This window comes from Hemitrygon akajei, unplaced genomic scaffold (genome assembly GCF_048418815.1).
Source record: "Hemitrygon akajei unplaced genomic scaffold, sHemAka1.3 Scf000113, whole genome shotgun sequence".
NCBI lineage: Eukaryota > Metazoa > Chordata > Chondrichthyes > Myliobatiformes > Dasyatidae > Hemitrygon > Hemitrygon akajei.
The window spans coordinates 116,037-132,748 of record NW_027331999.1 but is presented as its reverse complement, the minus strand read 5'-3'; the positions used below and the strand labels follow the sequence as shown (position 1 = coordinate 132,748).

General features: G+C 46.8%; 1 protein-coding gene across 1 annotated transcript; it reads left to right on the top strand.

The window, feature by feature from the left end:
• The first annotated feature begins 704 nt into the window (after positions 1 to 704).
• LOC140723442 (uncharacterized) lies at positions 705 to 16,190 on the top strand. Its single transcript, XM_073038017.1, has 3 exons — positions 705 to 805; positions 5,985 to 6,152; positions 14,248 to 16,190. The coding sequence occupies exon 3, from the start codon at positions 14,649 to 14,651 to the stop codon at positions 16,188 to 16,190; it is 1,542 nt and encodes a 513-aa protein (XP_072894118.1). The 5' UTR covers positions 705 to 805; positions 5,985 to 6,152; positions 14,248 to 14,648.
• Positions 16,191 to 16,712: the final 522 nt, after the last annotated feature.

Sequence of the window (16,712 nt, the reverse complement as noted above, 5' to 3'; positions counted from 1 at the left end):
TTATATTTATTGGTCATTAAAGTTCGCCCAGATTCGATTGGACGGATTTGATGCGGAGTTCGGGGGTTTCACAGTGGACGGCCGAACTCTCTCCGTTGTCCAAACATCCTTCCAGGTGAGGCGACACTTCACCTGTGAATCTTCCGGGGTCGCCCGTTGTGTCCGCTGCTCCCGATGCGGCCGCCTCCACACTGGTGACACCGGCTCCTCCGCGGTTGTGCGGGGTAGGGGTGTTTTTATCGGGTGTCGATATTATTGTTCCCTTTTGTGCGGGAGGTGTGGTTTTTGGGGTTTGAAGATTGGGATCCCGTACTTCTTGATCCGGGGGGTGGGGTAGGTTTGATTTTTCTCTGTGAACGACTTTCATTCTCTTTCTTTGTTTCGTGGTTCTCTGGAGAAGTAAAAAAAAACACAGTTGTTTATGGATATCTGCTTTAATAATAAACTAACCTTTGAACTATCCGCTCCGAGCGGGACTTCCCGGTGTCCAAACATTTTCATTCCGATATCCATTCCCGTTGCTACCCGGCCTGCTGTGTTTGGCCAGCATTTTGTTTGTGTTGCTTTGGATTTCCAGGATCTGCAGACTTTGTCGTGTTTGTGATTTACCTCTCCGTTGTCCCTCCGGCCTCCGGCCACTGGAGGCGCTGTGTGGATCTCCGGCCACTGGTGGCGCTGTGTGGATCTCCGGCCGTCGGCAACAGTTAGCAGACCTCCGGCCACCGGTGGTGCTGCGGAGAAACGCCTGTGAACGCATGCGCGGTGCCGACTGCAGCTGTTTGGCGGTTCTCTGATTCGAGCAGGGGTGAGTAGGGATTGATCCCGGTGTTGTGTAAATGTGGGCCGGTTGCATTGGGAAAGGGCCGGGTCCGAGCTCTACCGGACGGCTGGAGCAGGGGTGCAGTGGCAATTTTTTAGCTGCCGGATCTGTCCGGGGGGAGGAGGTTGGTTGATTGATAAGTTCGCGGCCTGAAGTTATACAGCGCTCGGTACCTGCACGTGTAGTTCAACTCTTTGAGTGATTATGCAGAAAGTTTGAAATTAATAACTTTTGTGGTATTTCTGTTTTAGATAATTGAAAATTGCTAGGTTTTGTAAAATTGAATCCTTCCACCTTAGGCCACGAACTTATCAATCACCCCTAGTTTGTGACACCCAATTTGTGTACTTGCTCATTTCATGTACTGGGCAACTGCCTTGCCCCATTCGTGTAATGAGCAGGTACACAAATTGGGTGTGACATATATAGGGCTTCTTGTAACGTCAAGCAGTAAACCAAGATGAAAGAAATATATGAATTCCAGAGCTCCACAGAAATATAGTGATAGTTAAGACATTAACAAGATTACAGCCTCTCACTACATTTCAGTGTATAACTGGTACAATTAAACATATAATACTTAATAATATGACAAAGTATTGCACGGTTGCACTTAGCTGATTATCATAGAATATAATTATCAAGCAAGTAAAATAACTTTGTTTGCTTAGAAGTCAAAGGGTTGTATGTGAGAAAAACTTACCTTAGGATTAGCGAATAATCCACGGACGACTACAGATGTAGCCTCACTAATACGACTGAGTCGGAGCAGACGGCAGGGCCCGCAGCGCTTAGCAGTGTTCCTCAGAGGTATAAAAATAACAGAAATAAACCAATTCATTTTTTTACACTTTTAGCCCCTAAATTGGAACCAAGTAATCAACTATGAAAAAAGAACATCTGATGAACTATTGCTAAAGCCACGAATATTGCTGAATATTAGTCTCAAAAGTGGTAGGTTGGCAACTCTGCCTCGTACCGTTTCTCTCGCAGAAATGGTTGGACAGGAAGTGTACCTGTGAGTGTTGATAGTCACAATATCCTCACATGACGGGTGTTACATGGTTAGACCTATACAGACCCTGTTTAGTCTTTAAATATATAAAAAGTTAAAGAAGCTTGAATCTTTATTATTATTGCATCTATACGAATAGAAAATATTGTATTTTGAAAGTGATAAATGTTAACAGGGGAGGACAGCAATTATTTGGGAGGTTTGGAAATGTGTTTTGTCTCATTCATTGCCTCACTAAATTATTCTTCTTCCCATCAACACAAAGAGAAAAAGAGCCTCTTTCCCATCAGCTACAGTTGGTGGAGCGAGGCCAAGGGGTTGATCCGCTATTAATGATAGTTGAAATGACGTAAAACCAGCTTAAAGCCGAGAAATGTCTTTTTTTTCCATTTGGCTTGTAAAGCAAAACTAAATTTATCCAGGTGTAGAAGAGGATTTTGGATGATTAGCTTGTGTATTTCATCAAAATCAGGATGAAGATGAGCGAGCAGTGAATTTTTCTTTCATTATTTTTGACTTTTAAACTTGGGTTTCTGTGTTCATTCCTTGCTTAATATAGCTCTTTCCTGGAATCCAATGGTACCCATTGGAAAGAGCGGAGAAATGCTCGCACTTCTGTGCAGGTATTTCCCAGCTTCCAAGGACAACGGGTCGAGCGAGAAGGAATATCACAAATACCTAAATTAAAAACAGTCACAGCTCCAGGATTTCACCAAAAACGATCAAATATCCTAATGTTATTATGGTATTTTCCCCACCAGCCAACACCCCCTCTTCCCAACCCCCGCTTCCGTAAAATTCCCTCTATTTAATATGCGGCCGCTGTTAAATTCCCCACTTGTTTATTTTGACTTTTTTACAGAGGTGTCGGAGCGGCTCTCCGGTGAGCTCTGGTAGCACTGCACCCCTGAATGTATGAGACAGTACAGTGTTAAATGCAAAACCCTGAGCAGTGTTGATGATCAGAGGGATCTTAGACTCCAAGTTCATCAGTTCCTGAAAGAGACTGCACAGATTGATCGGGTGGTTAAGAAGGCAAATGGCACGGTTGTCTTTATTAGTTGAAGCACTGAGTTCAAAACTCATGAAGTTGTGTTGCAGCTTTGAAAAACTTGTTAGCCCACATCTGGAGTGTTTCATACAGTTCTGGTCACCCCCATTCTCGGAAGGATGTTGGGGCTTTGGACAGGGCGCAGAAGAGGTTTACCAGGACACTGCCTGGATTAGAGGGCATGAGCTATAACAAGAGGCTGGACAAACTTGTGTTGTTTTCTCCAGAGTGGCGCAGGCTGGGGTGAGACTGGATGGATGTTTGTAAGATTATGAGAGGAATAGATAGAGTGGACAGACGATGTATTTTTCCTGGGGGTTGAAATGTCTGACACATTTAAAGTGAGAGGAGATGTGAGGGGCAAGTTTGTTTATTTCCACAGAGTGCTGGGAAGCTGGAGAATATGCCTGGGGTGTTAGACCCCACCAGTCACGTGATCTCATTTGCCCCTCCCATTTTCTGCAGATATAACGATCTCTTTGTGCATGTTCACAATCTCCAGATGGGTGGTCACACATCCTCCATGTTGTGTTGGGAAATCTGATGTTGGCCACTGAGTCCCATTAACTTCCCCCAACTCACCTCGTTTCCTGAGGCTCCTCACATTTGTCCTGGAGCTTTATGGCTGTTGTGTCTTCTCCCAGACTGGGGTGGGTGAGAAAGGAGAACGTCCCAGGTTGTGGGGATCTTTGATTTCACTGCCTGCTTTACCGAGGGACTGGGAAGTCTAGGGGGGAGAGTGGTTTCTGTGATGTGCTGATCTGGATCTAAAGGTCTTACCAGTTCCTCGCAGTCACGGGCAGAGTAGTTACCATGCAAAGCGTGAAGTGTCCGGATGGGAAGCTTTCTATGGTGTGTTGATAAAAATTTGGTGAGGGTCAAAGTATATCTGGCAATGTTCTTGTTATTTTTGCTAATTCTGTCATTTTAGATTTTTTTGTACAGTCGTATGTACTATTCATTCAGTACCTATGTGTTGCTGGAGGACCATCAGTGATTATCCTTGATCCCTTCTCCCACCTGGTTCCATCTGCTCATCTTGTTCAACCTCTGTCCAGTCTCCTCACACCCCCCAACCCCGCTTCAGTGATATACATCTCCCATCTGGGTCATCCTCAGTCCGCCTCGTATCCCACCTCCTCAATGTTATGTATCAGCAAACTTTCTTCCAACCCTTGTCTTCATTGTGAAGTGTTCTTTTGTACCTTTGGCCTCACTGAGTCATTTCCAGAATCGGTTATTGTTAGCTGGAATGCCAGAGGGTCATCAGGTCCCAGTTCTGTTGTGCATTGGTGTGGAGGTGCTAGTTTATGAACAGTGACGGGCTGACACACTGCAGCATTTTACTGGCAGCAAAGGGTACTGGGAGAGTTGGTGCTTGGGCTCTAATCCTGTGATCGGCATTCCAGGCAAATGGAACTGTTGGTGTTTTGGCTTTGACGTTGATTTGAGCTTCTACAGATGGGGCTGGATGCTCGTCCTGCAATGAAGCAGAAATTTTGAGCAGCTGGACATTGGTTGTGGTGAAATCCTAGATTGCACTACCCAGTGTGAGATGTGGGGCCGATGTGTGAAACGTTCAGGGTCGGTGAGTGGCAGATTCAGCTGTGTGAGTCTGTGAGGTTGGGTCCTGGGAGATCACGGTTTTTGATCCAGGTAAAATGGACCACGGATTGAGCTGTTTGGGCTTGTGAGGTGTTGATCGAGTATTTCTGGTCTGGGATCAGATGTTTGTTTCTGGAGTTCCTTTGGAAGCAATGACTGCCAATCTGAGGAGAGGATGAGTTCCCATTCCATCCTCACAGGAAGAGGCTGTGAGTAAATGGGCTGTTCCGTGTTTACAACAGTAGAAATAGACCCTGAGTCTGGTGTTCAAACTGTGTTTGGAAATCCCCCCCTCACTGTCACACAGTGGAAATCAGGCAGCTGTGCTGGAGATCTACACTAAAAACTGAAAATGTTTGAACTCAATCTGATGAAATGTTATTCATTGAATTGTATTGTAAGCTGTTCCTTACCTGCTGAGTGTTTCTGGTAATTCCAGTTTCTTTTTATTTCTTGGTTTATATTTCATGACATGGACCTGTCTTAACCTGGAAATGAAAATGGCTGTGATAGTTTGTAGGCCTCCATTGGAGTCTCTGCAAGTCACCCCTCTCCACGCCACCGATGTTGTCCAAGGGAAGGGCATTAGGACCCATACAGCTTGGCACCGGTGTCATTGCTCAAGGACACACACGTAGCATCAGCCAAGGCTCGAACTAGCAACCTTCAGATCACTAGACCAACGCCTTAACCACTTGGCCACGCGCCAACACGTGATAGTAGAACAGTAAAGAAAGCACAACGTTTCCCTTTAAATTATCCTGATACCAATCTGTCTGTTATTCCTGGAAATGTGCTCAGTACAGTTGTTGCTAACAAGGTTTACATAAGTAATCTCAGGAATGATCGATGGAGCATTTGATGGTTCTGGACCTGTGCTCAATGGAGTTCAGAGGGACGGTGGGGGTGGTGGAGGGATGTATGGTTAAGTAAACCTACCGAATGCTGAAAAGCCTGGATACAGTGGACATGGAGAGGATGTTTCCATTAGACAGGGAGTCTGTGATCTGACAGTACGGTCTCAGAATAAAGATGCTTCCCCTAAAAAGTAAGATGAGAAAATTTTTTTGGCGAAAAGATGTCTGATCTGTGAAATTTGTTGCCACAGAGGTTGGATGAGGCTGCCATTTGGGTATATTTATGACAGAGATTAATATATTCATGATTGCTAAGTAGCTGCAGGGTTACAGGAGGAAGGCAGGAATGTGGTGTTGGAATAAAAATCAGCCGTGATTGAATGGTGGGCAGACCAGATGGATCGAATCACCTAATTCTGTTCCTGTGTCTTATGTCTTACCATGACTGAATGATGACTCCTTCTAATCCCATATTATCCTGTGACGTGTGAGGGACAATAAAAGATTGTTCACTGAGATCATTAAATCTGCCTTCAGTGTTTAAATTTCAGTGAGTTTTGTTCTTAGTAACATTAAGCAGAAGTGTTTAGTTCTCCTTTTCATTATTAATGTGCTTCATTGTCTCTCTGGTTAAAGTTAGACCTGTGGTGAGAGATTTATTTGAAGAAAAACCCCAACTGGAGGCAAACCACGACTGAAGACGAGGGAACAGCAACAAGTGAACCAGCCCGAGGATTGAGAGCATCAACTGGAGAGAACCCATCTGACTCGGAGATTCCATTGATTCAGTCAGGAGAAAGTTTGGTGAGTCTCGTTTACTCAAACACTGGTCCTTTAGACATTACGTACCTGTGTAAGGGAAGGTAGGAAATGGTTGGAGTGAGACTGAATGTGCCCAGAAGTACCAGTTATGCCTCTGTCAGACCCAGTTGCAATCACTCCAGGTCTGGTAATGTGCTTCCAGCAGCCCAGCCCTTTAAAACCACTCCCATTCCCTCACAGTGGTTACTCAGTTCAAGATCTTGCATCCTCTGATGTAGCTGTTGGTCAGTTCTGAGTGGGGAGAGGGAAAGAGAGGGGAGTGTTTATGCTGACTGCCTTTCAAAAAGATTAATTGTTTGAACTTGCTGCAAACTCTCTACCCATACCCTGTACTTTCTCAACCAGATTATTGACATAGATGACAAGTAGCAATGGGCGTAACCTCAGGAAACGTCACTAAGCACGGGACTTGAGTCCAAGAAACAGCCTCTCACCATCACCCTCTGCCTCCTACCACCCAGCCATTCCCAGACCCTGGGGCTCTGTAACAAACTCAGTGTTAACAGGAAGATTAGTCAGTGATTAAGATGATGAGAGAATTGTGGCCTCCTGAAAGGACACGCGAGCTGAGCTGTCTGATCCAGTGGACCAGATCCACCCTCGTTGACAACGTAATTTACCCCTTGCCCATCCACCCAGGTCATGTTACTTCCGATAACCCACAGTACCCCAACCACCCTCCGTCCCGCCAGTGGCCCCACACCCTTCTGACCATTCACCCCACACCGACACATAGACAGGCCCCCTTCACCCACGTCCACCCTCCCAGCTTGGGGAACCAGAGCAAACTGATACCGCAATCCCGACTCAGTGCAAAACTAAATCCAGGGATGCAAGACTGGAGAGCCCGGAGCCTCCAGCTGTCCGGCTCGGTCCCGGCCCTTTCCCACTGCAACTGGTCCTCGATTTACACAAACCCGAGATTAACACCTTCCTCACCGCCACCTGAACAGGAGAAACACCCGCATCAGCTGGGGTTGAGTTGCAGTTGGTCCCCGTATGTGTTAAAACTCCCCGCTGTCAGATATGGAGACCAGAATCGTACACGGTAAAACCATATAACAATTACAGCATGGAAACAGGCCATCTCAGCCCTTCTAGTCTGTGCCGAACGCTTACTCTCACCGAGTCCCACTGACCTGCACTCAGCCCATAACCCTCCATTCCTTTCCTGTCCGTATACCTATCCAATTTTTTTAAAATGACAATATCGAACCTGTCTCTACCACTTCCATTGAAAGCTCGTTCCACAGAGTTTCCACTCTCTGAGTAAAGAAGTTACCTCTCGTGTTACCCCTAAACTTTTGCCCCTTAACTCTCAACTCATGTCCTCTTGTTTGAATCTCCCGTACACTCAATGGAAAAAGCCTATCCACGTCAACTCTATCAATCCATCATAATTTTAAATACTTCTGTCAAGTTCCCCCCTCAAACTTCTACTCTCCAAAGAATAAATACCTAACTTGTTCAACCTTTCTCTGTAACTTGGGTGCTGAAACCCAGGTAACATTCTAATAAATCTCCTCTGTACTCTGTTGACATCTTACGTATAATTCGGTGACCAGAACTGTAGACAATACTCCAAATCGGGCCTCACCAATGCCTTGTACAATTTTAACATTACATCACAACTCCTATACTCAATGCTCTGATTTATAAAGGCCAGCATAGCAAAAGCTTTCTTCACCACCACGTGAGTTTCCACCTTCAGGGTAATATGCACCATTATTCCTAGATTTCCTCACACTGTCTACAAGCTTTCTCTATTTGTGAACTAACCTCCTCTCTCCCGGTCTCTTCAATTTGATTCCCACCCCTCAACCATTCTAGGTTAAAGTCTCCCCAGTAGCCTTCACAGATCTCCCCGCCAGGATATTGGTCCCCCTAGGTTTCAAATGCAACCCGTCCTTTTTGTACAGGTCACACCTGCCCCAAAAGAGGTCCCAATGATCCAAAATCTTGAATCCCTGCCCCTGCTCCAATCCCTCAGCCACGCATTTATCATCCACCTAATTCCATTACTACTGTCACTGCCGCGTAGCACAGGCAGTAATCCTGAGATTACTACCTTTGCGGACCTTCTTCTTAACTCCCTTCCTAACTCCCTATATTCTCCTTTCAGGACCTCTTCCCTTTTCCTACCTATGTCATTGGTACCTATATGTACCACAACCTCTGGGTCCTCACCCTCCCACTTCAGGATATCATGGACGTGATGAGAAACATCCAGGACCCTGGCACCAGGGAGGCAAACTACCATCCGGGTCTCCTGACTGCATACACAGAATCGCCTATCTGACTCCCTAACTATCGAGTCCCCTATTGCTACTGCCTTCCTCTTCCTTTCCCTACCCTTCTGAGCCACAGGGCCGGACTCTGTGTCGGAGGCATGGCCGCTGTCGCTTCCCCCAGGTAGGCTGCCCCCCCCCAACAGTACTCAAACAGGAGTACTTATTGTCAAGGGTTACAGCCACTGGGGTACTCTCTAGTACCTGACTCTTCCCCTTCCCCCTCCTAGCCATGACTCCCCTGTCTGCCTCCCATGGCCCTGGTGTGACCACCTGCCTGTAACTCCTCTCCATCACCTCCTCACTCTCCCTGACCAGACGAAGGTCATCGAGCTGCATCTCCAGTTCCCTGGCACAGTCCCTTAGGAACTGCAGTTCGGCGCACCTGGTGCAGATGTGAACGTCCGGGAGGCTGCGAGACTCTGGGACCTCCCACATCCGACACCGAGAACAGCAATCTGCCCTCACACTCATCATTTCCAGCATGGAACCGTAATCCCACGGTGGATTTGTTCGGTGACTTGTGAACATACATGATTAATGACCCTGCAACTGGGGACTGAGTGAATAGTTAGTCTAACAATTCAAATCATACACACCAATCTCCTTGTCTTTCTCCCTCACCCCTAGCTACTTACCCCATTTCCCTCACCACACCCTCTTCACAGTTCCTCTTCCTCTACTCCAGCCCTCCCTTCTTGCTCCCTCTCTCCCTCACTGTCTCAATTTTCCCTCACCCCTTCCTTATCATCGCCCCTCAATCATTCTTGTTTCTTCACCGCCACTCTCCCTCCCCTCTTCTCTTCCCTATCCCTCTCAGTTACACTGCTACTCGACCAGCCTCCCACTCTTTCACCCCTTTCCTCATGCTCTCCTTCTCTATCACCACTCTCTCTACTCCTCTAGTAACAAATCGTACTCCTCTCTCGTCTCTCTTCATCTCCTCACTCTCTCATGCCTCTCTTCATTTCTCTCACACTCTCTCCCCTCTATCTGGTTCTCTTACTCTTCCATTCTCTCTCTCCCATCCCACAATCCCTGCCCCTACCCCTATCACCCGCCATCTCACTCTCAGTCACCCTCTGCCTTCCCATCTCCATCTCCCCCTCTTGCACACGCTCTCGGCTCCCTCTAACTCTCTCTCACTCACTCACCTCCACCACTCTGTACCCTCCTCCATTTCCAGCCCTCTTCCTCTCTATCTGTCTCCCTACATCCCCCCTCCCCCCCAAACACTCTCCCTGCTGGCTCCCGTATCCCACACTGTCTTGCCTTCTTTGTCACCCTCTAAATGCACCACTCACCCCACGCGTTCACCCTCTCTCTCTCTTAGTCTCTCAACCCCCTCTCCCTCTCTCAATCTCTCTCTCGCTCTCCTCTCCCTCCCTCCCTCCTGTCACACCCCTCACTTTGCACCTCATCCCATACATACATCAACAATATTTAAATGCAAAGTGGAATTTATAACAAGGATCCTTGTAGGTTGTAGATCTTCAGTAATGGTCTTTATATATGAGGATCAGAGGGATCTTGGGGTCCGAGTCCACAGGACACTCAAAGCAGCTGTGCAGGTTCACTCTGTGGTTAAGAAAGCATACGGTGCATTGGCCTTTAATAATCATGGAATAATCAAGAGCCGAGAGGTAATGTTGAGGCTATTTAGGACCCTGGTCGGATCCCACCTGAAGTATTGTTTTCTGTTCTGGTCGCCTGCTGGCTCCTGTATCCCACACTGTCTTCCCCTCTTTCTCACCCTCTAAATCTACCACTCACCCCACGCATTCTCCCTCTTTGCCCTCTCTCAGTTCTCCTCCTCCTCCTCCTCCCCCCCTCTCCCGTCACACCCCGTGCTCTGCACCTCATCCCATAGAGTGGTATGCGAATGGCTGGGCACCACTGGTCAAACTTCCTGTTACTGTGAATAAGTGAGTAGAAGGTGAACTGGTCTCCAAAATTCATAAAGATGAAATATTATTTTCCAAATTTAAGCAATATTAGTGTACTATTATGTTTTATACAATTTTAGAGTGAGAAAAAGGAAAGGAGCACCATGGAAAAGTTTGGGCACCCCAAGAGATTTGAGCTCTCAGTTAAATTTTACCAAGGTCTCAGACCTGAATTAGCTTGTTAGGACAATGGCTTGTTCACAGTCGTCGTTAGGACAGGCCAGGTTATGCAAATCGCAAAGCTTTATAAATACCCTGACTCCTCAAACCTTGTCCCAACAATCAGCAGCCATGGACTCCTCTAAGCAGCTGCCTAGCACTCTGAAAGTTAAAATAAATGATGCTCACATAGCAGGAGAAGGCTATAAGAAGATAGCAAAGTGTTTTCAGGTAGCCGTTTCCTCAGTTCGTAATGTAATTAAGAAATAGCAGTTAACAGGAATGGTGGAGGTCAAGTTGATGTCTGGAAGACCAAGAAAACTTTCTGAGAGAACTACTCGTAGGGTGGAAAGGCAAATCAAAACCCCTGTTTGAATGTAAAAAGACCTTCAGGAAGATTTAGCAGCCTCTGGAATGGTGGTGCACTGTTCTACTGTGCAGCAATACCTGCACAAACATGACCTTCATGTAAGAGTCATCAGAAGAAAACTTTTCCTGCATCCTCACCACAAAATTCAGCGTCAGAGGTTTTTCTGACATTGAGGGAGAGGTTGTTTTCTTGACACCAGACAGATGTTGTTCAGACCTCAGATACAGTCAGCAACCAAATGCTTGAGCATGGTGCGATGGATGTGCTGAGCTGTGGAAATCACGATGCAAGAAGCATCGTAGGAAAGCCAGATGAGCCCAGGGCATGGAATTGTGATATCGTAGGCATTACTGGGAATTGGTTGCACCCAACAGTCTGAGGGATGTAGGGGAACAAATTTGTAGAGAGATCACAGACTACACCAAGAAACAATAGTTGATATAGTAAGTGATTTTAACTTTCCATATATTGACTGGGACTCTCATACTGTAAAAGGACTAGATGAGGTAGAGTTTGTCAAATGAGCCTTAATCAGTACGTAAAACATCCGGCGTAGAAGTGTGCAATAAGCTGTTGGGAAACGATCCAGGGCTGGTGACAGAAATTAGTGAATGGGAACACTTTGTGCATAGTGATCATAATGCCATGAGATTCCAAGTAAGTACCGAAAACCAGAGGTCTGGACCTCTCTTGAGATTCTAAATTGGAGAAAGATCAATTTTTATGGTATTTGCAAGGATTTGACAAGTGTGGATTGGAACAGGATGTTTTATGGCAAAGGAGTACTTGGTAAGTGGGCGATCTTCAGAAGTGAATTTTTGAGGGTGTAGTGTTTGTATGTGCGTACCAAAATAAAAGTTGAAAGGTAACTGGTGCAGGGAACCTTTGTTTTCAACTGATATCGAGGCCCCGGATATTTTGTTCCTCTAAATTCCTCAGGCTGTTGGGTGCTACCAAGACACATTAATGACTACAATATCATATTTCCACACCCTGAACTCATCTGACTTTCTTTAGTTGTCTTCTGTTGGTTTCTAAAAGCTTCCCAATAGTTTTTGCTCTATTATTTGTCCTCTCTTTGGCTTTTATGTTGACTTTGGCTTCTCATTTCAGCCACTGTTGTGTGCTCCTACCTTTCCATTTCTTCCAATTCTTTGGGATGTGTCTATCACTCAGCTCCCGAGTTGCTCCCAGAAACTCCAGCCATTGCTGCTCTGTCGTCACTCCTACCAGATTCCCCTTCCAGTCAGGTTTGGCCAGCTTCTCTGTCACAGAAACATGGAGAAGGTCAGAACAGAAACATGCCCACTCTGGACGATCAGAATGGTAATCTATACGGGAGACAAAATAGATGGGGGAGGTTTTAAATAGTAGTTTTGCATCTGTATTTTCTCAGGAGATGGACACAGAGTCGATAGAGTTGAGGCAAGGCAGCATCAACTTCAGGGACCCTGGACAAATTACAGAGGTGGAGTTGTTTACTGTCTTAAGGCAAATTAGCGTGGATTAATCCCCAGGGCCTGACAAGTTGTTCCCTAGGACCCTGCGGAAGACAAGTGCAAAAATTGTCGGGGTCCAAGCAGAGATATTGAAATAATCCTTAGTGACAGGTGAGGTACTGGAGGATTGGAGGACAGCCGATGTTGTTCCACTGTTCGAGAGGGGCTCTAAGGAGAAACGAGAAAATGTTACGTTAGTGAGCTTGACATCAGTAGTGGGAAAGTTATTAGAACATATGTGCAGGAACCGGATATATAAGTATTTGGATCGATGTGGACTGATTAAGGATAGAGAGCATGGCTTTGTGCATGGTAGGTCATGTCTAACCAGTCTTATAGAGTCTCTCGAGGAAGGTATCAGGAAAGTGGATGAAGGCAAGGCAGCTGATGTCAAGAAGGCTCAGTCATTCAGCATTCAAGATGAGACAGTAAATTGGATGAGACACTGTCTTTGGGAGAAGCCAGAGTGTGGTAGCATATGGTTGCCTCTCTGGCTGGAGGCCTGTGACTAGTGGTTGCCACAGGGATCAGTGCTGGATCTGTTGTTATTTGTTATCTATATCAGTAATCTGGATGATAAAATGGTTAATGATCAGCAAATTTGTGGATGAAACCAAGACTGGGGATTCAGTGGACTGCGAGAAGACTATCATGGCTTGCAGTGCGAACTGGACCAGGTGGAAATATGGCTTGAGAAATGGAAAATGGAATTCAATGCAGACAAGTGCGAGGTGTTGCATGTTGGTGGGACCTACCAGGGTGGGTCTTACACAGTGACTGGTCGGACATGGAGGAGTGTTGTTGAAGAATGGGATCTGGGAATACAGGTTTATATTTCACTGAAAGTGGTGTCACAGTTCGATAGGGACAGAAAGAAAGATTTTGTCACATAGTCCTTCATAAACCAAAGCACTGAATGGTATGTTATGTTGACTTTGTACAAGACATTGGTGAGGCCTAATTTGGAGTATTTGCAGTTTTGGCCACCAACCTACAGGAAAGATGTAAAGATTTTGAAAGAATTCAGAGAAAATTCACAAGGATGTTGCCAGGTCTGGAGGACTTGGGTTATAAGGAGAGATTGAACAGGTCCGGACTTTATTCCTTGGAATGTAGAAGACTGAGGGGAGATTTGATGGAGGTATACTACAATTATGAGGTTTATAGATAGGGTAAATGGAAGCTGGCTTTTACCACTGAGATGGGGTGGGACTACAACCAGAGGCCATGGGTTAAGGGTGAAAGGTGAAACATTCAGGGGAACATCTGCCGGGTGAGTTTCCAAAGAGATCACCAGCTCGTAACCCAGCACGGATGGAAAGCGTGCAGGGGAACCGGCTGGATTCGAACTCAGGACCTTTCGTCCCGAAGTCTGGCTTTGATGCCACTACGCCACCAGCCAGGTCAGGAGATATTGACATGGCATTGAAACTCTGGCACTTTAAATGAACATTACATAAAGGAAAACCCCAGCTGCACGTCAACAAAGGCTATTTGTGTGAGAGGGTTTCTGTTACTGTGGGGCCAGACACCCTTTCAGCTCAGTGGGAAGAGGGAATAATTCAAATGGACAGAGTCAAACAGAGCCAAGTCACAGACTGGAAATGGCATAAGTGCCCCATTCTTACAGAGCATTGGAGAGTTTGGGGGTCATTCCAGATACCAGCACTGTGCCCAGTTAGAAGGAGATTTTGTTCTCCAATGTGTTGAACTTCACTGTAACAGTGTGATGTCAGATCACACCTTGGCAACTCAAGTGATCTCATCTGAAATGTTGTCCTTCACCCACTGATTGATTTTTAAATCTTTTTACAGGTTAAAATCGACAAGGAATTTGTCTATGGGAATTCAAACACAACACACCAGTTGTGCTGTCTCTGACTAGATATTTAAGGAGCAAGGGATTCAATCAACCATCCTTCCTGCTCAGACTGTGGGGAGGGATTCACTCGGTCATCTGACCAACTGGCACGTCCATCATTTTGCACAGGGGAGAGACCGTTCACCTGCTCAGACAGTGGGAATGGATTCAGTCGGTAATCTCAACTGAAGGTACATCAGCAAGTTCACACTGGGCAAGGCCATTCACCTGTTCTGTGTGTGAGAAGGGATTCAGTCGGTCTTCCCACCTGTGGACACACCAGTCAGTTCACACTGGGCAGAGGCTGGTCATCTGCTGAATTTGTGGGGAAGGATTCACTCGGTCATCTGACCTAATGGCTCACCAACGAGTTCACACTGGGGAGAGGCCGTTCACCTGCTCAGACTGTGGGAAGGGATTTACTCGGTCATCTTACCTACTGGTACACCAGCGAGTTCACACTGGAGAGAGGCCATTCACCTGCTCAGACTGTGAGAAGGGATTCACTCGGTCATCTGACCTACTGGCACACCAACGTGTTCACACTGGAGAGAGGCCATTCACCTGCTCAGACTGTGGGAAGGGATTCACTCAGTCATCTTACCTACTGGTACACCAGCGAATTCACACTGGAGAGAGGCCATTCACCTGCTCAGACTGTGAGAAGGGATTCACTCGGTCATCTGACCTACTGGCACACCAACGTGTTCACACTGGAGAGAGGCCATTCACCTGCTCAGACTGTGGGAAGGGATTCAATCAGTTATCTGCACTGAAGGTACACCAGCGAGTTCACACTGGAGAGAGGCCGTTCACCTGCTCAGACTGTGGGATGGGATTTACTCAGTCATCTCACCTACTGAGACACCAGTCAGTTCACACTGGGAAGAGGCCGTTCACCTGCTCAGATTGTGGGAAGAGATTCACTTCGTCATCTCAACTGAAGATACATCAGCGAGTTCACACTGGGGAGAGGCCGTTCACCTGCTCAGAATGTGGGAAAGGATTCACTCAGTCATCCACACTGAAGGTACATCAACGAGTTCACACTGGGAAGAGGCCATTCACCTGCTCAGACTGTGGGAAAAGATTCACTTCGTCATCTCAACTGAAGATACATCAGCGAGTTCACACTGGGGAGAGGCCGTTCACCTGCTCAGAATGTGGGAAAGGATTCACTCAGTCATCCACACTGAAGGTACATCAACGTGTTCACACTGGGGTGTGGCTGTTCACCTGCTCAGAATGTGGGAAGGGATTCACTCGGTCATCCAACCTACAGAGTCACCAACACGTTCACACTGGGGAGAGGCCATTCACCTGCTCAGACTGTGGCAAGGGATTCAGTCATTCATCCACCCTACAGAGACATCTGCGAGTTCACACTGGGGAGAAGCCATTCACCTGCTCGAACTGTGGGAAGGGATTCACTCAATTATTTGATCTACAAAATCACCAGCGAGTTCACACTGGGGAGAGGCCATTCACCTGCTCGAACTGTGGGAAGGGATTCACTCAGTTATCCACCCTACACAGTCACCAACGAGTTCACACTGGGGAGAGGCCATTCATCTGTTCAGACTGTGGGAAGGGATTCAGTGATTCATCTGCCCTACGCAGTCACCAACGAGTTCACACTGGGGAGAGGCCATTCATCTGTTCAGACTGTGGGAAGGGATTCAGTGATTCATCCACCCTACGCAGTCACCAACGAGTTCACACTGGGGAGAGGCCGTTCATCTGCTCAGTCTGTGGAAAGGGATTCACACAGTTATCCAGCCTACACAGTCACCAACGAATTCACACTGGGGAGAAGCCATTCACCTGCTCAGAATGTAGGAAGGGATTCAGAGATTCATCCGCCCTACGCAGACACCAGCGAGTTCACACTGGGTAGAGGCCGATCACCTGCTCAGACTTTGGGAAGAGATTCTCTCGGCTACCTCCAGCAAATGTGCATGATTGTCAAGTCATACTTGAGTTTCAGGAAGGTATTAAGAAAGAGCAAGAATTCACTGGCAGAGAGGACGGAACCTGCTGCCTGAGGGTGGTTTCTGCCCAGAACATTTGGGCAGAACCCACAGCGTCACATCGGCAGCCAGGAGCAGCGTCACAACCCGCGGTGAGATGCCGAACTTTAAATAATTGTTGAGACTGTTTCAGGGAAAGGAGCACAGCTGTCACTGTGTTTGGGTTAACTCCGCCATCGGGATCATCGCATGCAGGCACTTTTTGAAAACGGCGCGAGGCTTAAGAAGAGCTCGCAAACGTTCGAGAGAGTTCACCCAGTTTGGAACCATAACGGTCCAGTAGAGAAACGGAGGTGCAGGTCCGAAATCGTCTCCGAAGTCCGAGAGGCAGCCAGTTTTTCACCTGATCCTAATGCTAATGCTACTGCCACTGCTTTCTGTCTAATGCC